Source organism: Urocitellus parryii, chromosome 11 (assembly GCF_045843805.1).
Source record: "Urocitellus parryii isolate mUroPar1 chromosome 11, mUroPar1.hap1, whole genome shotgun sequence".
Taxonomy (NCBI): Eukaryota; Metazoa; Chordata; class Mammalia; order Rodentia; family Sciuridae; genus Urocitellus; species Urocitellus parryii.
The window spans coordinates 30,371,177-30,395,457 of NC_135541.1; the positions used below are offsets into that span (position 1 = coordinate 30,371,177).

The 24,281-nt window shown below is 40.7% G+C and overlaps 1 protein-coding gene across 1 annotated transcript; it reads left to right on the top strand.

Annotated features, from left to right (window-relative positions):
• The first annotated feature begins 5,170 nt into the window (after positions 1-5,170).
• Rad54l (RAD54 like) lies at positions 5,171-24,253 on the top strand. Its single transcript, XM_026397724.2, has 12 exons — positions 5,171-5,396; positions 6,186-6,310; positions 10,156-10,306; positions 14,898-15,024; positions 16,004-16,078; positions 16,401-16,531; positions 17,093-17,203; positions 17,473-17,596; positions 17,961-18,039; positions 18,561-18,740; positions 23,787-23,950; positions 24,043-24,253. Exons 1-12 carry the CDS (start codon positions 5,171-5,173, stop codon positions 24,251-24,253), a joined length of 1,704 nt encoding a protein of 567 aa, XP_026253509.2.
• Positions 24,254-24,281: the final 28 nt, after the last annotated feature.

Sequence of the window (24,281 nt, forward strand, 5' to 3'; positions counted from 1 at the left end):
AGGTTTGCTTTTACCTATTGGGTTTTTTTTTTTTCATTTTACCAAGTCTTAGAGCAATTATTTTTATTTAATATCTTTCTATAAGTCTTATTTTTTGCTGTTATGGGAAACCTTCATTTTGAAAACCTAAGCACATGTCTTTAAGTCTCCAGACAAAAAAAAGCCTTACAGTTGATTTAATTTTTGCACTCTGAGGTGCAACTTAACAGGGAGGGCCTGAAAAAAAGAATGGGAGGGGGCTATTAAATATTTTTAGTAAAATGTTGCCTTTGTCTCGTGCAGAACCTGTAGAATATATGCTCTTTAATTTAGTAAATATTTTTTAAAAGGTAGAGATGCTCTGTTATTGTAGGTAAAACAATTCTTAATCATAAAGTTTCTGAAATTCTTGTAATTTTTTTTCATAATTATCAGAAGTTGTTTACCAACTTTTTGTTTGAAGTGTGATGTTTTTTTTCTTTTATTCCCAACCTCTTGCAAAAAAAAAAGAAAAAAGTGGGTTTCTGCTGATGAATTGAGCAGACATCTAATATTTTATATGCCTTTTGAGCTGTGTAACTTAATATTTGGATACTTGATAATTTTGTTTTATTATGTAATTGATAAAATGGTGATGTGTATTAATGTTAGTTCAACCATATATTTATACTGTCTGGGAATGTGTGGTTATAGTTCTGTGGGAGAAATAATTTGTCAGTGTTCACCAGCTTGTAAAAACTTAGTGCGAGAGCTTAAACATCTAAATAAATAATGAAATGCAAAAAAACAAAAACAAACAAACAAAAAACCAATACTATTGATCTACATATGCTTTCAGATTTGATTCATATTATGATTTATTGGTATGTTTTATTTCAATATAGTTTCATAATATACATTAAATGTGTCTCATAACAATAAAAAAAAAATTCAGGTTTACATGTTGTCTCTGGGAGTTGCCATACCTCAGAGTTCAAAGTGTATTCTGTAGGTTAGTAACATACTGATATGTAATTGCAATTATGTAGCAAAAGTGATTCAAGAAGAAAACATAGTGCCTATTTACCTTTGTATAAGCAATTGTTACTTTGCTTTCAACATTTGTAACTTATTTTAAATTATTATGTATGTGTGTATGTATGTATAGGAATGTCATAGATGCAGATAGCCCAGGCACAAAGTATTGATTATTTTGTGAAAGAAAAAAAAAAAAAAGATTTGGTTGATAGTGACCTTCAATTCTCCATATTTCTTTACTGACCATAAGTAATATTTATTCCATTTTCCCCATTTCTTTTTTTTTAATATTTATTTTTTTTAGTTGTAGTTGGACATGATATCTTTATTATTTTGTTTATTTTTTTATGTGGTGCTGAAGATTGAACCTGGGGCCTCGAACATGCTAGGCAAGCCCTCTACCTCTGAGCCATGATCCCAGCCCACATTTTTCCCATTTCAAAGACATTGAGCTGGGCTGGGTGTGGTGATGTATACTGGTAGTCCCAGAGGCTTAGTAGGCTGAGGCAGGAGTATCTCAAGTTCAAGGCCAGCCTCAGCAACTTAATGAGGTCCTGCAATAAAAAGTACAGGGGATGTAGCTCAGCGTATGGTACCCAAGTTCAATCTCTAGTACCAAAACAATAAAAAGGAAAATTTCAGGGCAAGAGAGGGTCCTCTCTATTGTTACTTTTGCTAAAAGGGAGGTTTTTTTTTTTTTTTTTTTTCCTATTACTGCTTTTTCTTACAACACATTCCCATTTTAGCTACCTTTAGGATCTCTGTTGTTAGAGTCTAGGTTCACAGATTATTTTAATTTCCCAAAGGACTTAGGAGCATATGAACCAAAATTCCCTAGGAGTTAGTTGTCAGCTCCATATTAACTCCCCTGCTGCCTTGCCACTATAGCCTATGGTATAGTGCTGATTCCAGGCTGAAGTGCTGGTGCAGAGGCTTCTTGCAGGCTTTTAGGTGAAGGCACTAAGGTTTTGTCTCTAGGATCTGCATGTGTCTGTTTCCTCTCACCCATGTCCCACTTGCTTTTTCTTGGTAAGGGCTTGCCTTCCCTCTCATGTGTTCTTTCTCTTGTGTTTTCCATGGCAGGAAGCTGTTGGCTCTTGGCTGTCAGTATGCCTATATGTAATATGTTGGTAGGAGGCCATACTGCCCACTGATTAGGGGCCCAGAATTAGGAAAATCTTGGATCAATCTTGGCTGTGAGTCTTGAAAAAGTGATATAATTGCTCTGAGCCTCAGTTTGCTTATTTTTATGTTTATTTTTTATTTTTTTTTTTAGAGAGAGAGAGAGAGAGAGAGAGAGAGAGAATTTTTTAATGTTTATTTTTTAGTTTTCGGCGGGCACAACATCTTTGTTTGTATGTGGTGCTGAGGATCGAACCCGGACCGCACGCATGCCAGGCGAGTGTGCTACCGCTTGAGCCACATCCCCAGCCCCAGTTTGCTTATTTTTAAATGGAATACCAGTAATACAGTAATCTCATAGGACTATTAGGATTAAATATTGACATGAATGTAAGAGGCTTAGTTCCACATCTAGCATACATTGTTAGCCATCATTATTGTTTATTTTTGTTGTTATTGTTGTTGCTACTATTATTTTACTAATACCTCTGTTCTTATCACTCCTAGTACTCTTTTTTTTTTTTTTTTTTTCTGTACTGGCTATTGAACCTAGGACCTTGTACATGTTAGGCAAGTTCTGTATAACTGAACTACATCCCTAGCTCTTTTTAATTTTATTTTGAGTAAGGGTTTTGCTCAGTTTCCTAGGCTGGCCTCAAATTTATAATCCTCCTGCCTCAGTCTCTTTAAGTAGTTGGGATTATAGGTGTGTACCACCATGCCTGACTACTACTACTCTTTGTTGGGCTGTTTAGTTCCTAAGGAGGCTGATGTAGATATTAATGTGAGAATTAGATGCAGTAGGCAAAATGATGTAGCAAAAACAACAACAACAACAAAAACTTGTAGAGCTGGATGTGATGGTGCATGTTTATAATGCCAGTGGCTTGGGAGGCTGAGGCAGGAGGATCACAAGTTTAAGGCTAGCCTCAGCAACTTAGTGAGGCCTTAAGCAACTTAGTGAGGTCCTATCTCAAAATAAAAAAATAAAAATAAAAAAATAAGCAGCCCTGGGTTCAATCCCCAGTACCAAACAAACAAAAAAAAACTTGGGGGTGTAATTAAGTGGTAGAACATGTAGTTAATATGTACAATGACCTAAATTCAATCCCTAGCACCACCATCCCCCCATTAAAAAGGAAAAAAAAAAAAAGGTATTCTGGGAAGATACAGCTCTACAGGACAGAGGTTAAACCCATATATTAGGATTGTCTATTAGTATTGTACAGGTAAGTGTAGGATGCTTGCTTCTTAAGGTGCGGCACCCTAAAGAAGAGCCAGGTGTCTTCATTGGCATGGTCTTACATGAACAAGTGAATTCTGAGCCTCAATGGTTGATTGAAGTATGGCACTTCTGCTATTCCTAGGTATTGTAAAACCTTACATGAAATCTCAAAGACGGAAGGAAGCTGTTGTACAAAATCTAATGTGGAGCACATCATAATAATATTGTCCCATAACAACTCATTAATAATAAGTCCTGAATCCCTGATTTTCTCTTTCTCTCTTCCTCCCTCTCCGCCCCCTGCCCTCCCTCTCTTTTAGGAAGCATTTATTCGAAGCATTTTGTCAAAGCCTTTCAAAGTCCCTATTCCAAATTATCAAGGTAAAATGGAGACTTCAGTTTTTTTAATTAGTCATATATGAATGTGCCTGAATAGATTAAAAACCTTTGCTTAGATGGGAAATGAAGATGTCAGTCCTGCTTTGACTGTATTTAGGATGACCCTGTGTGAAAGTTGTATTAGCTTCAGCAAGGACTGTCAAGACTGACTGCCCTTCATCTTCTTTGTGGGGATATGCCAATGTTCAGAAAGCTCCTGGTAGGCCAAAGTAGCTAATGGACCTGGGCTTTCTTCAGTCTAAATGTATTCAGTGGCATCTCCTTTATGAGGCTGTGTGGGAATCCTCATTTCTACAAAGTTTCCCCTGTTCTATTTAGGGCATTGCATTGTGCTAAAACAGGCTGGGGAGGGAGGATGCCAGCCCTCAAGAGCTCTCAGACTTAAAAAGCCTCTTTAAGGTTTCAGACCTTCCCAGGACTGACTCAAGATGAACAAGTTCCAGCCCTCCAGAAGTTTGGAGGAGTTTGGGGAAAGAGTGGATCATATGAAAGCTCAGGAAAGGTTATGTGAAGGATGTGCATTAAAGCTGGGCCTGCTGGAGCTCCTGAACATAAAGTCTTAGTTGACAGATTGATTGCTGATTTCTAGGTCCTCTGGGCTCTCGGGCATTGGGTCTGAAAAGGACTGGGGTCCGCCGGGCTCTTCATGATCCCCTGGAAGAAGGTGCCTTGATTCTGTACGAGCCTCCCCCACTGAGTGCCCATGATCAGCTGAAGCTTGACAAGTATGTGCATTGATATTCCTTCAGCAGTTGTAGTCTTCTCTAAGAGCATACCTGGGTGGGCAGAGGATTATTTTGGTATGACTTTTCTGTGGGACTGGAATAGATTATCATGGAGCTGTTTTAGTTATTTAATCATCCAGAAACTGGTAGTCGGGGAGGGGAGACCCTGAGGAAGAGCTTGTGGTCATGTCCAGTTAGTAGGGTTCCTCACTCCTCCTACCATGTTCAATCATGAGAGGAGTAATTAAAGTGAAGACATGGGAAATCCATCTTTCTTTCCTAACTTCCTAACTTTTAGAGCAGGAACTTGGACTAGGCCAGAAAGGTACTTTCTTAGCTGTGTCTGTGGTTCTGGATTGGCAGAACACAACTTCCTGAGGGCAGAACACAACTTCTGAGGGTGTGCCCCTGCCCCTGTCTGAGCACCATGTTTTTTTTTTTCTGTTTTCTCTCAGGGAAAAACTTCCTGTCCATGTGGTTGTTGATCCTATTCTTAGTAAGGTTTTGCGGCCTCATCAGAGAGAGGTAAATGAGGGTGAGAAGAATGAGGTATGGGTGGGGAATTGAGCCTGGGAGACTACTTTCTCTGGGGCATTGGTTTTATAGATGCCAAAATGGACTGAATGCCGTTATTCCCCAGGGAGTGAAGTTCCTGTGGGAATGTGTCACCAGTAGGCGCATACCTGGCAGCCATGGCTGCATCATGGCTGATGAAATGGGCCTGGGAAAGACACTGCAGTGCATCACGTTGATGTGGACACTTTTGCGCCAAAGTCCAGAGTGCAAGCCAGAAATTGATAAAGCAGTGGTGGTGTCGCCCTCCAGTCTGGTGAAGAACTGGTATAATGAGGTTGGGAAATGGCTTGGAGGAAGGATCCAACCTCTGGCCATCGACGGAGGATCTAAAAATGAGATAGATCAAAAGCTGGGTATGATTTAATCTACCTATCTTCTATTTATTTATCTATTTTGTGGTACTGGGGATTGAACCCATGGGTGCTCTGTGACTGAACTACATCCCCAGTCCTTTTTATTTCTTATTTTGAGGTAGGGTCTTGCTAATAGTCTGACCTCAAAGTTGTGATCCTCCTGCCTCACCCTCCCAAAGTGTTGGGATTATAGGTGTGTGCCACCATTCCCTGCTCTGCTTCTTGCTTTCTTACGTGTATGCTTACTTGTGGCCAGAGTTGAGGGCAATGCAGGAATAGAATTTTCATTGAAAATAGCTGAAATAATCATTTCTAAGCTACATTAACAGCCATTGCTTGGTGTGGTAGTGTGCACCTGTAATCCTAGCTACTCAAGAGGCCAAGGGAGGAGGATCACCGGTTCAAGGTCAGCCTGTGTTATTTAGTGAGACCCTGTCTTAAAATAAAGAACAAAAAGGGGTTGGGGATATAGCTCAGTGGTAAAGTGCTTGCCTAGCTTGCCTGAGGCCCTGGATTCAATCCCCAATAACATGCATACATACACAGAAAGAAAGAACAGGGCTGGGGATGTGGCTCAAGCGGTAGCGCGCTCGCCTGGCATGCGTGCCGCCCGGGTTCGATCCTCAGCACCACATACAAAGATGTTGTCTGCCGAAAACTAAAAAAATAAATAAATATTAAAAAATTCTCTCTCTTTAAAAAAAAAAAAAAGAAAGAACGAAAGTAAGAAAGAATAATTTTTTTCTTTAATATGTTCTGATTTGGTTCTTTGAAACTTTTCTGTTGTAGAAGGATTCATGAACCAGCGTGGAGCCAGAGTGCCTTCTCCTATCCTCATCATTTCCTATGAGACTTTCCGCCTTCATGTTGGAGTTCTTCAGAAAGGAAGTGTTGGACTGGTCATATGTGATGAGGTACTTGATGCTCAACTGTCTGGGTATACAAGATCCACGAAAGTCTCCTAACCTGAGTACTGCCACCATCTCAGAGCTTCACTAGTCACTTAGAGTGCTGAGGACAGATGAAGCTGTCTTGGAGAAGATAAGGGAGAAGTAGAGCTTGTAACACCAATCTGCTAAAGAGATTAAACAGTGCTCACAACTCTAAGGGGAGTGAGTTGCTATGGGCCAATTGGTTTTGTTGTTTCTAGACAGTATTCCTAGACCAAAGAAGAACCTTGAATGATGGGGGGTAGGGGAGGGGTTTGGATTGGTAGAGAGACATGGCACAATGTGTTTCGGATAATAGGATCTAGAGTCAGAGATATTTATTTATATCCTTGCTTTGCCACTTCTCAGTAGTGTGACTATGGAGTTTTTACTTAACTACCTGAGCCTTTGTTTCTGCATCAAGAAAATGGGGTGATAGTACCTGTCTCATAGAATTATTATTATTATTGGTATTGGGGATTGAACCCAGGGATGCTTAACCACTGATCCATATCCCCAGGCCTTTTACTTTTTTTTTTTTTTTTTTGAGACAGGTTGCTTAAGGCTTTAGCTGGGATCATAGGTGTGCGCCACTGCACCTGGCCTCATAGGATTATTATAGTATGCAGGAATTGTGGTAAAGAAGCTAGTATTCAGAAAATAGTGAGGGTGGCTGGGTACTTTTACTTTATTTATTTATTTTTTTTAAAGAGAGAGAGAGAATTTTAATATTTATTTTTTAGTTTTTTGATGGACACAACATCTTTGTTTGTATGTGGTGCTGAGGATCGAACCCGGGCTGCACGCATGCTAGGCGAGCGCGATACCTCTTGAGCCACATCTCCAGCCAGGTACTTTTACTTTAGAGAGCCTTCCTGGACTCTAGTGAACTTGGCTACCCTGAGGCTGCTGCTCTGTTTGTACCTTATGGGGAGCACTAGAGTTTTTTTCATATTTCTGGGACACTAGTAGAGATTTGGTTGAAAGACTTGGCCCCACCTGCTATCCGATTGGCATGCTTGGCTGGGCTCTGGGGCTTCTAGAACAGCCTAGTATCTGAGGAGTGTAGGGATGGGACAGAATACAAAAACTTACTTTTGGATATTGTGCTTGCAAATTGTGAACTACTTCCTACCTGGGCCTTTGAATTTAGGAAAAGTCAGTCATTGTCTGTAAATTGCTGATACCCTAATGGACTGTTCTCTAGGTAGTGGTAAAGGATTTAGGAGCTTGGGGGTATGCATGTGACTGCCCTCTGCTTGGGTCGTGGCATCTGTTTCATGATAATGGAGGGGGGTTGCCAGATGCTGTGACACATGCCTGTAACCCCAGCAACTTAGGAAGTTGAGGCAGGAGTATTGCAAGTTCAAGTCCCTTTGTGCCTCATTCAGATCCATTTACTTTACTCACACAGAGCCAGCCAGGTTAAAGATGCTGGGGAAACACATAAAATACGTGGATGATACTTAATAGGAGTCATATTTCAAAGAGATAGAAGTGGTAATATTTAATCTAGGTAAATTTTTTGTTTTTAGAAAAGAAGAATCAAACTGGGCATTGTAGTGCCTGCCTATAACCCCAGCAATTTGGGAGGCTGAAGCAGGAGGAACTGCAATCTAGCAAGGCTCTAAGCAACTTAGCAAGGTTCTGTCTCAAGGGGCTAGGGCTATAGCTGAGTGGCAGAGTGCTTGCCTAGCATGTGTGAGGCACTGGTTTGATCCTCAGCACCATATAAAAAATAAATTAATAAACAAAGATTGTATGCTCATCTACAACTTAAAATATTAAAAAAAAAGACCCTGTCTCAAAATAAAAATTAAAAAGGACTGGGAATATAGCTCAGTGGTAAAGTGCCCTTAGGATAAATTCCCAGTGCCTCCAAAAGAGAGAATATAAGTAAAGTTCTTAAAGACAGTGCCTGGCACATTAAAAGTTTCACTAAATAGTAGCGTCGGGCTGGGGACGTGGCTCAAACGGTAGCACACTCGCCTGGCATGTGTGCGGCCTGGGTTGGATCCTCAGCACCACATACAAACAAAGATGTTGTGTCCGCCGAAAACTAAAAAATAAATATTAAAAAAATTCTCTTTCTCTCTCTTTAAAAAATAAATAAATAAATAAATAAATAGCGTCAATGTGTATATAGTTCCATAGGAGCACAAAGGTAGGAGAAACCAGTAGTATTGAGTCATTGAAGAAGGCTTTGCATAGGAGTTGACATTTGAGGAATATGTCTTTTGGGGATAGCTCTAGGCAGAGAAGTGGCATTGGCAAAGATCTAGGGAAATCCAGCAAGGGTGTGCCAAGGAGGCAAACCTTCCTGGACTATGACAAGTTGTGGAGATTGTCAGAGAATTTAGCTGGAGCCTAATGAATAATTAGAGCTTTGAATGTTGAACTAATGAGCCTAAAGATCTTGGACTTGACCCTATAATTAGGAATCAGTGGAGGATGTACATTCAATTGCATTGTCAAAGGATGACCAGAGGGAGCAAGGCTGACATGTTTGTGCATTTTTTCACTAGTCATTGAGTTATGTGTGATTTGCTTAGCATGGAGTGGGAGCAGAACATAGAAAAGGCACAGACCTGATCTTGCCCATATGTTTCTTGGAGAAGAAGGGAAGGTAGTAGGTTTCTTTATCATTTTCTAGAAGTGGCTCTTTAGATATACTAGCTATGTAAATTCTGGTAGAAGTCAATGAGGCACAAAGGGACAGCCCATCCATACTTGAGCCTGGTATTTATTTCTGTTGGGCAAGTATGCATTTCTTTGGAGTTGTGGCTTAGTGATAGAGCACTTGCCTAGCATGTGTGAGACCCTGCATCTGATGCTCAGTGCTGCACATAAAGGAATGAATGAATGAATGAATGAATGAGTGAATAAATCCTCAGTGCTACACATAAATAAATAAATAGGGGCTGGGGTTGTGGTTCAGCAGTACAGCGCTTGCCTAGCGCATGTGAGGCCCTGGGTTCGATCCTCAGCATCACATAAAAATAAACAAATAAAATAAAGGTATTGTGGACTGGGAATATAGCTCGGTGGCAGAGCGCTTGCCTAGCATGTGTGAGGCACTGGGTTCCATCCTCAGCACCACGTAAAAATAAACAAATAAAATAAAGGCATTCTATTCATCTACAGCTACCCCCCCAAAAAAATTAAAAATAAATAAAGGTATTGTCCAACTACAACTAAAAAATAAATATTTAAATAAATAAATAAAATAAAATAAAAGATCCATTGACAACTAAAAAAAAAAAAAGGCCTAAAATAGAAGTTAAGTGTGTGTGTGGCTAGGGTACAGGGAGAATGAGAGCTAGGGAAGAGATGTGAAGGGAGGCTCTTTAGATATACTAGCTGTGTAGATTCTGGTAGAAGGAGTCTAGTCAAGTTCCTTTAGCACTGATGGCCCAGTCAAGGCCAGGAGACTAATACAAAAGATATTTGGCTCAGAAGATTCTGAGTTTGTTGGACTGTTACGGGATGAGGAATTCCAGAAAGCAAAGATCTATAATGTGGCCACATGATCTCTAAAGTGGGTAGGTGAGCTGCCAAGACTGGAGATTGGGTAGAGAAAGGGTTGGGAGGGAACAGAGGGAATCCTTGTTTAATGGGTGTAGCACTGGTCTGGAAACTGAAGGTCTATCTCTTGAGTTTGATATTTTTCCCCAAGCAAGTGGTTGAACCAACTCTTGAGCTATTCTCTGCCTAGTTCCCAAGGTCTCAGGACCTGTCATGTTTGTGACTCCTATTTTCCTGTTTACATAAGACTTTTGTACCATTTAGGGATGCAACATTATATACCCTGAGTGAAAATTCTCTTTCAGGGACACAGACTCAAGAACTCTGAAAATCAGACTTACCAGGCTCTGAATAGCTTGAACACCAGTCGACGAGTGCTCATCTCTGGGACCCCCATCCAGAATGATCTGCTTGAATATTTCAGCTTGGTACATTTTGTTAATTCGGGCATCCTGGGTAAGAATCCAGCCTTGTGTCATAATGGAGAGGAGCTTTTTCTCGTCCTGGGAGTGTAACTCAAATTAAGGAGAGAATGCTAGTTAGTTAGACTAGGGAATCTTAGAGGAAGTCAGGAAGCAGCAAAGCCACTGGGAGGTCTTGGCTCTGCTAGACAACCCAGCAAGACCTACTTTGGCCATTTCTTTCTCTGTAGAAGCAGCAGGGATGATATATAGGGCATTTTTGCTCCTCACACCCTACCTTCCTTATAATTAGACCTTTGACCTCAGCAAACTACTCTGTCTTGAATAGTTTCTTCTTTTTTGAAAAATCATTTTTAAATGTATAGTTCAGTGTTATTAAGTAAATTTGCATTGTTTTATAACCATCATCACTGTTCTTCTTTAGAATTTGTTCATTTTACAAAACTGACATTCTAGCCTTTAAATAATAACTCTTCAATCATTCCTTCCCCCCAGTCCCTGGCCAATATTATTTGGGCAATTCTTGCATATAGATATTTGTGGAAAGGTTAGTGCGTCTCCATCTTGCCAGTCCTCTGGAGAGGCCCTTTATGTGGAGAATTGCTGAGTAGCAAGATTGCCATAATGTGAACATATTTATGTAACCATTACCTGATCAGTTACTACCATACCAGCCTCCTTGTTCTAGTCATTATCTTCTTTCACCTAGAAGTAAATACTTTCTGACACTATGGATTAGATTTGCCCCCCTCCCCCGCCCCCATACTGGGGATTGAATCCAGGGCATTTTACCAGTGAGCTAAATCCCCAGCCCCCTGCCCCATTTTTTGTGGGGGTGGGGAGATGTACTGGGGATTAAACTAAGGGCCACTGAGCCACATCCCCAGCCCTATTTTCTTTTTTTTAGATACAGGATCTCACTGAATTGCTTAGTGCCTCATTTTTGCTGAGGCTGGCTTTGAACTCACAATCCTCCTGCCTCAGTCTCTGAGCCACTGGGATTTTAGGTGTGCGCCATGGTGCCCAGTGGTTTCTAGGTTTTTATTATTTTAAATAGTGATGCTGTGGACATTCTTGTACATGTCTGTACTTCAGCCTGGTATTTATTTCTGTTGGGCAAGTATGTATTTCTTTGTCCTAAGAGTGGAATCACTAGGTTGTATATTCTGCTCATCTATCTACTCCAGTTTTCCTGATTGTAACAGTTGTATATGAAAATTCCATTGTGTCTACATCAGGGGTCAATAAACTTTGTCTTCATTGACTGGATAGTATTTTAGATTCATAAGTCATCTTTCTCTGTCATAGGTACTTAACTCTTTTGTTGTAGTATAGAAGCATCTATAAATAATATGTAAATGAATGGTCATGACTATGTTTAATGAAATTTTATAGAAATAGATGGTCGATGGCTAGCTGTGGTTATAGTTTGCTAATTTTTTTTTAATATTGTTTAGTTGTCAATGGATCTTTATTTATTTATATGTGGTGCTGAGAATCAAACCCAGTGCCTCACACATACTAGGCAAGTGCTCTACCACTGTGCCACAACCCCAGCCCACCAGTTTGCCAATCTTATATCACCAATATTACCAATATTTATTACTTTAAAATTTTAGTTACTCTGATGGGTCCTAGCTCATTGCATTTGTCTAATCAAGAAAGTCACTTCTTTCAATATGTTCATTGACCATTTAGAGACCATTCTCTTTTTTTTTTTTTTTTTAAACATTACTGAGCCTTGAACCTCAGACGTACTCTACCAATGAGCTACAACTCTGCCTCTTTTAAATATTTAGTATTTTGAGGCAGTATCTCATTAAGTTGGCAAGGTTGGCCTTGAATTTAGGATCCTCCTGCCTTAGCCTCCTTAGTCACTGGGATTATAGGCCTGCATCATTGCCCCTGAGATCATCCTGTTTTGTGAAGTAAATACTTTTCATAAAAAAAGTTTTGTGACTTTTTTTTTTTAATATGTATTTTTTTTTTAGTTGTTGATGGACCTCTATTTTATTTGTTTATATGTGGTGTGCTGATAATTGAACCCAATGCCTCACACATGCTAGGCAAATGCTCTACTACTGAGCTACAACCCTAGTCCATGGCTGATTTTTTTTTCCCCCCTATTTTTAAACATTTTGTTTATTTGATCATCAGTTGATAGACATTTGTGTTGTTTCTACCTTTCCACCTTTTGGCTGTTGTAAACAATGCTACTATAGACATTCATTTACAAATTTCTACTTGGATATATTTTCACTTCTTTAAGTGTTTACTTAGGAGTGAAATTGCTATATCACAAGATTTACTCTGTTTTAATGAAGATGTCTATTATTAGATTGAGGAAATTAGCTTCTATTCCTAGTTTGTTGAATATTTTTTATGAAAAGGTGTTGGAAGATGTTTTATTATTTTACCTTACATTAAAGTCTATAATTTATCTTAAATTAGTTTATTTATTTTTTATTTTTTTAGTCATCAATAGACTTTATTGATTTATATGTGATGCTGAGAATTGAACCCAGTGCCTCACATATGCTAGGCAAGTGCTCTACCACTGAGTAACAACCCAGCCCCTTAAATTAGTTTTTATATGTAATATAATGTGAGAATTAAGATTAATCTTTTTCCATAAGGATATTTAGTTAGCCCAGCACCATTGAAAAGACTGTTCTTTATGCATTGCATTACAGTACTATCTTCTTCATAAATCAGATGTCCATCTATGTTAATCTATTTGTGAACTTCTGTTAGTATTTTTCTGCTTTAATTACTATTGCTTAATATGTCTGGATTAATGTGAGTTTTAATGTATGTTTTCCAGCTATACTGGGGACTGAACCTAGGGCTACTTTTACTTCTAATTATATCCCCAGACCTTTTTGTGTTCAATTTTGAGAAAGAATCTCACTAAGTTGTGCAGGCTAGCCTTAAACTTGTAATCTTCTAGCCTCATCCTCCCAAGAAGTTGGGATTATAGGTGTGCTCCCACAGCTGGCCCAGCATAGTTTTTTTTGGATTTCTCTACATACAAAATCATGTCATCTGCAAATAATAATTTATGTCTTTTATCCTAATTCTTTGGCTTTTCATTTCCGTTTTATGCATTAATTACAGCTTTTTTTTTTTTTTTTTTTAATGCGGTGCTAAGAATTAAACCCAGTACCCAACACATATTTGGCAAGCACTTTACCACTGAGCCACAACCCCAGCCCTTCACATGTACAATGCTGGATAGAAGTACTGTTAGAAGATCTCATTCCTGATCTAGGGAGGAAAAGAAAGCCTGTCTGCTAGCCTGTGTCCTTCCTCTTTCTCTTCCCTGCTCCCTCCGTCCTCTCCCTCCCTTCCTTGCTGCCTTCTGATTAAGGACTTTTTTTCCCTATTATTAATTTCCTAGGAGTTTTTTGTTTTGTTTTGTTTTTTTAATCACAAATGAGTGTTGAATTCTATAAATTTTTTGAGGTGAAATTCAAATAATAAAAAATCAGCCATGTTGAATTGTATAGTTCAGTGGCATTTATTACATTCACATCGTTGTGCCACCACCACCCTTATCTAGTTCCATAAATTTTCATCACCAAAAGGGAAATTTTAAACTCATTAAACAGTTCCTATTCGCCCTCCTCCAAATCTTGGCAACCACCAATCTGCTTTCTGTCTCTGAATTTGCCTTTCTGTGTATTTCATATAAATGTATTCATATGTGACCTTTTGTGTTTGGCTTCTTTTTTATTAAATATTTTTAGGTGTAGATGGACACAATACCTTTATTCTATCTATCTATCTATCTATCTATCTATCTATCTATCTATCTATTTGTGGTGCTAAAGATCAAACCCAGTGCATCACTTGTGCTAGGCAAATGCTCTATCACTGAGCTACAGCCCCAGCCTTGTGTTTGGCTTATTTCTATTAGCATAATGTTTTCAAGTTTCCTCCATTTCGTAGCATATATCAGTACTTCATTAAGTCTATACGCTACTTCATCTATTAAAAACAACATTTAGTTATGCTTTTAAAGAGAGTTGGGCCCAATCTTTTAATTGGACAAAGCTTAGTCTATTTATACTTACTTTAATTAATTATATTTTTAGGCTTTACTGTTTCACTGTTTGGCCTTTCAAGTCTTTACTGCTTTGGGATCTCTTATTCATTAAACAGAAATTGCCTATATTTTGTTCAGCTTTGGCTGGTCTGTGATAATGTGGTTTGTTGCTGCTGGCAGTGGGAAAATCATTTTATCACATGTACTTTTTTTTTAGAGAGGGAGGGAGGGAGGGAGGGAGGGAGAGAGAGAGAGAGAGAGAATTTTAATATATATATATTTTTTTTAGTTATTGGCGGACACAACATCTTTGTTTGTATGTGGTGCTGAGGATCGAACCTGGGCCACACACATGCCAGGCGAGCACACTACCACTTGAGCCACATCCCTAGCCCCTCACATGTACTTTTTAAAAAATATTTTTTAGTTGTCAATAGATCTTTATTTATTTATTTATTTATATGTGGTGCTAAGAATCAAACCTAGTACCCCACACATATTCGGCAAGCGCTTTACCACTGAGCCACAACCCCAGCCCTTCACATGTACTTTAATTTTCTCTTTTCTCATGTGTTAGGGACTGCCCATGAATTCAAGAAACATTTTGAGATGCCAATTTTGAAGAGTCGAGATGCAGCTGCGAGTGAAGCAGATAAGCAGCTAGGGGAGGAGCGACTGAGAGAGCTTATCAGCATTGTGAATAGGTAACAACCCCAAGCGAGGTCATCCGAATTGCTTCTCATGCCATCTGAGGCCAACCCTTTGGGGACCTGGTCTGATTAGAGCCCTCAAAGGCTGTGATTCTAGGGAAGGGGTTGGATCTGTGCCATGACTATGACTACTGAATAAATGATGGAGTTTTGCAGTTCAAGTTTCTATTTTCTCTTTAGCCCAGAATCTATAGTATCTATAGTCTGGTTTTAGTCTGTTTACTAATCCACTGATGAAAATCTTCTCTGATGTAGCTGGACTTCCTGAACGAAATATCCCCTGGTATATTATTAGTATATCAGAAGCTTTCTCTTCCCAGGCTCCATAGTTGTTCTTTGATATTTAGGAGTAGATCTGAAGGATACCTATTCTTCAAAGGCAGCTCCCAAGCTAAGAGGTCGTCTTATTCCATGTGTCCACATCCTATGCAGGCAGGTGCATTCTGGCTCCTCTGTTGTAGGTATGCACAATTGATGGGGTTATGTTGTAAATAGTCTTTCTGCTTTTCCTAATGCCCTGGTTACATCTGCATACTAATTTTAGATAGTAGGGAGGAGAATCAGAGTGATCTTAGGAGCTGCTTCTTAGGTGCCTCCCTATCCTCCTTGGTCTACCCTGAGCTATCATAAGCTTGGCAGACATGTAGGCAAATTCGGACAGAAACCCCCCTGAAGACTTGGTTTGAAGTTTGCTTCCCCTGAGAGAGCCCTAGGCTCAATGGAAGACCTCAGCCTTTTCTTGAGAGAAGCCAACCTGTTAATGGGAAGACAGAGTTGTTACTGTAAGGTTGGCTATTTGGAAGGTCTCTGTTCCCATGACTGAGACCCTGATAGAGATATCTTTACCAAAGGGCCGATGGGTCCTTGGCATTTTATACTACAAAAGAGTCAGTCTTGGTCCTCTGGATGGTAGCTTTTATTCCAGCATGGTTGTTTTTACAAGCCTTTTGTCTTTTTATTCTGTTTTTACTAGGTGCCTGATACGGAGGACCTCTGATATCCTTTCTAAATATCTGCCTGTAAAGATTGAGCAAGTGGTTTGTTGCAGGTACTGAAATCAACTGAAGGGTATAGTGTGAGTGAAAATGAAAGTTTAGCTTCTGAAGCAGGGCTGGGTCTGAAGATATCCTTAGAGGACAGAAATGTAGGATCAAACCCTGAGGCACTTCACCACTGAGCTACATTCTCAGCCCTTTTTATGTTTTATTTTAAGACAGATTGTTGCTTAGTGCCTTGCTAAGTTGCTGAGACTGGCCTTGAACTTGAGATCCTCCTGTCTCAGCCTCCCAAGCCTCTGTGATTATAGGAGTGTATCAATGCTCCTGGCTGGTCCACTTTTTTGCTACTGACCCAGTTGCCTTTTTATTTAGGCTGACACCCCTTCAGACTGAGTTATACAAGAGGTTTCTGAGACAGGCCAAGCCAGCAGAAGAGTTGCGTGAGGGCAAGATGAGTGTGTCTTCCCTTTCTTCTATCACCACTCTGAAGAAGCTTTGTAATCGTGAGTTGAGCCCTTGCCCTGATCTTCTGTATAGTGAGCAATGGAGAGCAGGCTCCCATAGATAGTCCAGTAACTTTTCTGTAAAATTGTCTAGAGACCCCATAGCAGCCTATAGCACTTGTGATTCCAAACCTCCCCAAGGCATGAACCCTCATTGTGGACTCTAATAAGCTAGACCCATTGCTTTGGAAAATATAGCTTATTCTGTGCCCAGCTAATGCTTGATTCTTGTTGTACAAGACTGTGAGCATTTGCACACACATGTTCATATAAAATGTTAGGCATTAGGAAAAATGATAAAGCTCCATGTCTTAGAGAGCTCTGGTATAGCTCCCTTCTTGTTGGGAGAACACACTAGGGAGTGAAATTATTCATCCATGGTCCCAGATTTTACTGGCTGCACCCTGTTGGAACTGGGAGGTGGAGACTGAGTGAGTGCTGCTGAAAAAGGCCTCCTAGATTGGGCATTTAAGGGGCATTCTAGTGAGCTCTTAAGTAGAAACTTCAGAAAGCAAAGTAGCTGTATTGTGGTGTGGAGTTTTTGTTTTGTTGGTTTTTCAGATCCAGCTCTCATATATGATAAGTGTGTGGAAGAGGAGGATGGTTTTGAGGGTGCCTTGGACATCTTCCCCCCTGGTTATAGCTCCAAGGCTCTAGAGCCACAGCTGTCAGGTAAGCTTTTCTGCCAGTATATGGACCTTTCCAGGAAGAGCAGTGGAAGGACAGTGGGAAATTATTTTTGCTGGAGCCATCCTGTCTCAAGGCAGGATAAAGAATATGGGCTGGGAATGTAGCTCAGTGGTAGAGTGCTTGCCTAGCATGCACAAGTCCCTGGGTTTGATCCCTAGCACCATAAAAAATAAAAAAAAAAAAAGAAAAAAAGCAAGAATTGGTCCATTGGGATGGCCAGTGGAGGGACTGATGGTTGCTGTTTATTCCAGGTAAGATGCTGGTCCTCGATTATATTCTGGCAGTGACACGAAGCCGCAGCAGTGACAAAGTAGTGCTGGTATCCAATTATACCCAGACATTGGATCTCTTTGAGAAGCTCTGTCGGGTTCGAAGGTAAGGAGGATCCTAAATAGGCTGGCAAGGGATGTGCTTCCTCACCACCTTCTAGAAAGATTAGGTATTCTGATTGGTGGGTATGGTTCAAGATGTTGGTACATGAAGGATTTCCATGAATATGTCTCTTTTCTTATTGTTGTGATGGCTCTAGCTCCATGTCTAAGCAGAATCCCCCCACTGGTCCTTCAGGTATTCCCACAGGTCAGAGTCCTGACCCTTAGCTCCCTGCCCTTCTCTTTGGGAATACCAAAAAGCTATGACATGAGCAGCCTCACACATGGTTTGGTGGACCCTTCAGGGGCCATGGCTCCAAGGGGGGCCCTCCTTTCCTCTTGGTTTTGATCTTTGGATCTCTCTTCAGGTACTTGTATGTCCGCCTGGATGGTACAATGTCCATTAAGAAGCGAGCCAAGGTTGTGGAGCGCTTCAACTGTCCATCGGTAAATGCATAGCCCCTGCCCCCACACCACCAGTGCAGTAACATCAGAATTAACACTTGATAGAGAAGATGTAAATGGGTTCTACAGTCAGAGTTTTTCTTTTCTTTTTTATTTTTTGGTACTGGGTATTGAACCCAGGATTGCTAAATCGCCAAGCCATATCTCCAGCCTTTTTTAAAAATTTTGCAACAGAGTGTCTCTAAATTGCTGAGGCTGTCTTTGGATTTGTGATCCTCCTGCCTCAGACTCCTGAGTTGCTGGAACTACAGGTGTGTGCCACCATGCCTGGCTACATCAAGTTTTTTTGTTTTGGGTTTTGTTTGGGGGCGGGATATGGGGGTGAGGGTTAGGCTTGTTGGTCATTTCTGGACTGAAAACTGATTTTGTAGACTGGGAAATTGGCTAGGTGGCAGGCAAAGTATGGGTTATCACAACTGAGTACGAGTAGAAGTGGCTGGGATGAGGAGGTTCCCAGTTTAGGCTACAAGAGATTCTTGCTCCCCTGCTTTCTTTTTTTCCAGAGCCCTGATTTTGTCTTCATGCTGAGCAGCAAAGCTGGAGGCTGTGGCCTCAATCTCATTGGGGCTAACCGGCTGATCATGTTTGACCCTGACTGGAACCCAGCCAACGATGAACAAGCCATGGCCAGGGTCTGGCGTGATGGTCAAAAGAAGACCTGCTATATTTATCGCCTGCTGTCTGTAAGAATGGTGATGGTGGTCACTGTGGGGGTGGATCATGGAACAAAATCTTCAAAACCCATTTTAAATTCTTTGAAATAGACACTTCTATCAGTGCTATTCTATAGGCCTAGCCTTGAGCCCTGTATTCCTGTTCTCCTTTACCCTCTCTCTATCCAATCCCCCCCACCCCCTCACCTTTTTTTTTCTTTTGGTGTTGGGGATTGAACCCAGGAGTGCTTTACTACTGAGCCACATCCCTAACCCTTTTTTAAACTTTTTTTGAGACAGGATCTAAGTTGCTTAGGGTCTTGCTAAGTTGCTCGGAGTGTCTTCAAACTTGTGATCTTCCTTCCTCCCTAGTCATGAAGATTACAGATGTGTGCCACCATACTTGGCTTCCAAGTGGTTCTTATTATGCTTTTTGGATGCTTGTTCAAAACATCCTTTGTGCAGGGCATCTATTTTCTTTCATAGCCAATTTCTATTGTGTTGTTTGCCTTCTAAGTCTTCTCATTCCCTCATGTCCCTTTGGTTAAGAAGCTGTTATGGCATTTTCAGTTACCACCTTGAGTCTGTCCCATAGTTCCTCTTTTTTTTTTTTTAAAGAGAGAGTGAGAGAGGAGAGAGAGAGAGAGAGAGAGAGAGAGAATTTTTTAATATTTATTTATTTTTTAGTTCTAGGCGGACACAACATCTTTGTTGGTATGTGGTGCTGAGGATCGAACCCGGGCCTCACGCATGCCAGGCAAGCGCACTACCGCTTGAGCCACATCCCCAGCCCCCATAGTTCCTCTTTTGCAGGTCATGTTGTCTGATTTGACAAAGGGTAGTCTTTTCTCCCTTGCTACAGTCATCTAACCTTTGCTATGTTCCTAATTTAGCAATGATTTTGAATATTAGTTGTCTTTGTTTCTTTCCCAAATCCAGCAATCATCCTGTCCAACTTTGAGGATTATACAGTTTTCCAGCATTCTGTCATTCGTGTTTCTTTGACTTTATCTCTAATGACTCAACACCCCCTCATCTAATTTCTCCTAAGGCTTTAATTACTCTCATCCTACTTTCACCTCCTGACCTTCCAGCTTTTCCCTCCTTATAATACAGTAAGAGAACCTCTCATGTCCACTCCCAGTCAGTTTGGCTTGGCTTCCTTTTTTTTATTCAGCCTAATCCTGTGTGTCCTATCAGCTACCCTTCCCAATATTCATTTCACTTGGATCATTTTAGCTATTCTCAGCTTCCACCTCAACTATATTTTGCATTTACAGGTTGGTACTATCATAAATTCATGTTATCTTGGGCTGAGGATGTGGCTCAAGCGGTAGCACGCTCACCTGGCATGCGTGCGGCCTGGGTTCGATCCTCAGCACCATATACAAACAAAAAGATGTTGTGTCCGCCGAAAACTAAAAAATAAATATTAAAAAATTCTCTCTCTCTCTCTTTAAAAATAAAATAAATAAATTCATGTTATTCTTTTTGGCTGAGCCATCTTATTTCTTTCAATGACCATTTCAAGCCTTTACCACTTCCCTACCTGTCTCTTTCTGTAGAGAGGCTATCTTTACAGAGAGAACGCAAACTACTAGGCATGAATTCTTTTACCTCTTTTCCTCTTTTCTATAAATCTCTATACCTGGTATTTCCCTTCCTATGCCAGAGAAAAATTCCCTTCTTCTTTGGAATTCACCCTTCTAGCTCTGCTGTGTTAAACCCTTCTTCTCATCCTTTCCTTCCTTCCTTCTTTTTTTTTTTTTTTTTGGTTGGTGTTGGGGATTGAACCCAGGGGTACTTTTTATTATTATTATTTTTTTATTTTGAAACAAGGTCTTACTAAGTTATCCAGGCTGGCCTCTAAATTGGAATCCTCCTGAGTCACTGGGATTATAGGCCTGTGCCATCATGCTTAGTTCTTAGTTGTTCAATTTTTTTCCCCCCAAAGCCTATAAACATGCTCAAATAGTTGCCACTATTTTGGGAATTGCACCCAGTGGTGCTTTACCATGGAGCTACACCCCATCCTTTTTAATTTTTATTTTGACACAGGGTTTCTTTTTTTTTTTTAAATTTTTAAAAAATTTCTTTGTAGTTGTAGATGGGCAGCATATCTTTATTTATTTTTGTATGTGGTGCTAAGGATTGAACCCAGTGCCTTACACATGCTAGGCAAGTGCTCTGCCACTGAGCCACAGCCTCAGCCCCTTGACACAGGGTTTTACTAAGTTGTTTTGGGCCTTGTTAAGTTGCTAGGGCTGACCTCAAACTTGGAACCTCCTGCCTCTTACAGGTATGTGCCACTGAGTCCAGCTAGCTCCCTCATTTTTTTTTTCCCCCTTTTGGTACTGGGGATTGAGCTCAGGGGCACTGAGCCACATCCCCAGCCCTATTTTGTATTTTATTTAGAGACAGGTCTCACTGAGTTGCTTGGCACCTCACCATTGCTGAGGCTGGCTTCGAACTCATTATTATCTTCCTGCCTCAGCCTCCCTAGCCACTGGGATTATAGGCAAGCACCACCACTAGGATTATAGGCAGGCTCTCTCCAGAAAGCTCCCACTTTTTTTTTAATGGTTTATTTTTTAATATTTTTTTAGTTGTAGTTGGACACAATATCTTTTTATTTATTTATTTTTATGTGGTACTGAGGACCCAACCCAGGGCCTCGAATATATATGCTAGGCAAGCCCTCTACTGCTGAGCTACAACCCCAGCTCAGCTCCTACCTTTTTTAAAAACAAATTTTCAATTTTTTTTTTTTTTTTGATACTGGGAATTGAATACCTGGACACATAACCACTGAATCATATCCCTACTATCCTCAGCCTCTTTTTATTTTGAGATAGTATCTTGCTACATTGCTTACGGCCTCACGAAGTTGCTAAGTCTGGCCTTAAACTTGTGATCCTCCTGACTCAGCCTCCCAAACCATTGGGATTACAGGTGTGCATGTGTCACCGTGCCTGGCTCCCTCTGTCTTATTTTAACCACAATTCTGGAGTGCTTTCCATTTGTTTACTTCAAACATTTTCAAAGCATTAAATGAACTTCTTCACCTCTCATCATCTTGGTCATCAGACTTCTTATACCTGCCTTCAAATGTACTACAAGCTTCCTAATTGCCAAAATAGGGGACTCTTTATTTTTTTCCCCTGGTGGTAGGGATTGAACCCAGAGATTGCACATGCAAGGTAAGCACCAAGCCACATCCCCAGCCCCACATAGGGCACTCTGAGTTTTTTTTCCTTGTGATTCTTGTCACTAAGTCGTGAAGTAGCTCAGTTGATCACTTGCCTAGCACATGGAATGTCCTGGGTTCTACCTCACCCCATTTTCTTTTCTTGTCTTGGAAACTCCACTCTGATTCTCTTATCCTCTTCAATTATACACTCATTAGATTGGTAAACCTTAACCCAGATCTCTTACCTGAGCTTCAGACCCATATTTTTATTATTAAATCTACATTTCCACTTGAATCCCCCCCCCCCTTTTTTTTGGTAGTGCTGGGAATTGAATCCAGGCCTTCTGTATACTAGGCAAGTGCTGTACCATTGAGCTACACCCTACAACTGTCCACTTATGAGTACTTTATGACTAAACTCATTACTCTTCTGAATTTAAAAAAAAATTTTTTTAGTTGAAGATGGATATAATACCTTTATTTTGTTTTGTTTTTATTTGGTGCTGAGGATGGAACCCAGTGCCTCACACATGCAAGGCAAGTGCTCCACAACCCCAGTCCTACTTTTCTGAATTTTATCATTTAATATTCTCATATTCAAGCCTGGAAATCATCTTATGGAACTGTTATCTGTCCTAAAGACAGCTGGGCTCCTACCAGTTATTGACTTCTCAATTTCCTTACTGACTTTCCTCTCTGTCTTCTGCTAAGGTCATAGTCACCTTTTGTCCCATCCTAACCCATTCTTCACATACTGCTTCTAGAATAAATTTTTTTTTTTAAATTATAAACTTGTTTTTCATTTAAGACAATGCCAAGGTGGTTGCGGTGGTGCATGCTAGCAACTTGGGAAGCTAAGGCAAGAGGATTGCAAATTTGAGCCCAGCCCCAGCAACTTAGTAAGACCCTGTCTCAAAAAGTACTGGGGATGTGGCTTAGTGGTAAAGCACCTCTGGGTTCAATAAAAAAAAAAAAGCCAATCCCTTCATTTTAGTATCCAAGGTTTTCTAATATGGCTTCTGCTGAATTTCCCAGCCCCAGTTATTATTACTCTTCACAATCTTCTAGTCAGCCCAAATTAAATTTTTGTTTTGAGACAGGACCTCACTATGTTGTCAAAGCTGTTCTCAAACTCCTTGGCCCAAATGAACTTCCCACCTCAGTCTCTTAAGTAACTGAACCCTTCATAATCTTCCACTAGGCCTGGTTTATGCCTTTGTTCCTATGGTACAAATAAATGCGTTTGCTTCTCTCTACCCTTGCAAACTGTCTATTCATTTTCAAGATTTAGCTCATATGTCTCTCTTTTCCACTAGTCTGAATTCAAGGATAGGGATCATATTTGATTCTTGGTGTCTTGTTAATGCAAAGCCTGACATGAAATAGATACTCAAACCATGATTATTGAATAAATGAGTCTGGCCTGTGTAAAGATAAAGCTGCTGACAACCTAAAGGGATTTAGCCAGGCCCTGAGATCCTGTACTGGTAGAGAAAGTAACCTGGGTGAATAAATGTACACAAGTCAGGTTTCTAGGAGATAGCCTAGAGCTGGGTGTGCATGGTGCACATCTATAACCCCAGTGACCTGAGAGTCTCGGGGCAGGAAGCTTGGGCTGCTTAGTGAGAGCCTCTGTTAAAATAACAAGTAATAGAGCTAGGGATGTAGCTCAGTGGTAGAGCGCCCCTGGGTTCAATTCCGAGTACCACCAAAAAAAAAAAGCATAAGACTGGGAAAGTGGGACCCAGCTAAGCAAAGAGTCTACTCCAGGATTTGTACTTTTCATTCCCCTCTCCTTCTCTTGAGTGGCCTTATTTCAACTCTTTTTGAGTTTCCCTGCTCCCTCTGTATGGGGATGACTGAGCCCTATATCCCTATTCTCCCAGGCAGGAACCATTGAGGAGAAGATATTCCAGCGGCAGAGCCACAAGAAGGCACTGAGCAGCTGTGTAGTGGATGAAGAACAGGATGTAGAACGGCACTTCTCTCTGGGCGAGTTGAAGGAGCTCTTTACCCTGGATGAGGCTAGCCTCAGTGATACACATGACAGGTGGGTTGACTGCCCTCACTATTATCTCTCAGCTACCTGCTCAGCATAGAAATGGGGTCTGTAGTGACCACAGCTCTGTCCTCTGACCCTAGGCTGCACTGCCGCCGTTGTGTCAACAGACGCCAGGTCTGGCCACCCCCTGATGGTTCTGACTGCACTTCAGACCTGGCCCAGTGGAACCATAGCACTGATAAGCGGGGGCTCCAGGATGAGGTACTCCAGGCTGCCTGGGATGCTGCCTCCACTGCCATCACCTTCGTCTTCCACCAGCGTTCCCATGAGGAGCAGCGGGGGCTCTGCTGATAACCAGCTGGTCTGAGTGTAGTTGTTA

Bases quoted from the DNA above. Each gene is read 5' to 3' on its own strand.
- Rad54l (XM_026397724.2), top strand. From the start codon at position 5,171: ATGGCTGATGAAATGGGCCTGGGAAAGACACTGCAGTGCATCACGTTG. The intron at 5,397-6,185 runs GTATGATTTAAT...TTTCTGTTGTAG, and splicing joins TGAGATAGATCAAAAGCTGG to AAGGATTCATGAACCAGCGT. The intron at 6,311-10,155 runs GTACTTGATGCT...ATTCTCTTTCAG, and splicing joins GACTGGTCATATGTGATGAG to GGACACAGACTCAAGAACTC.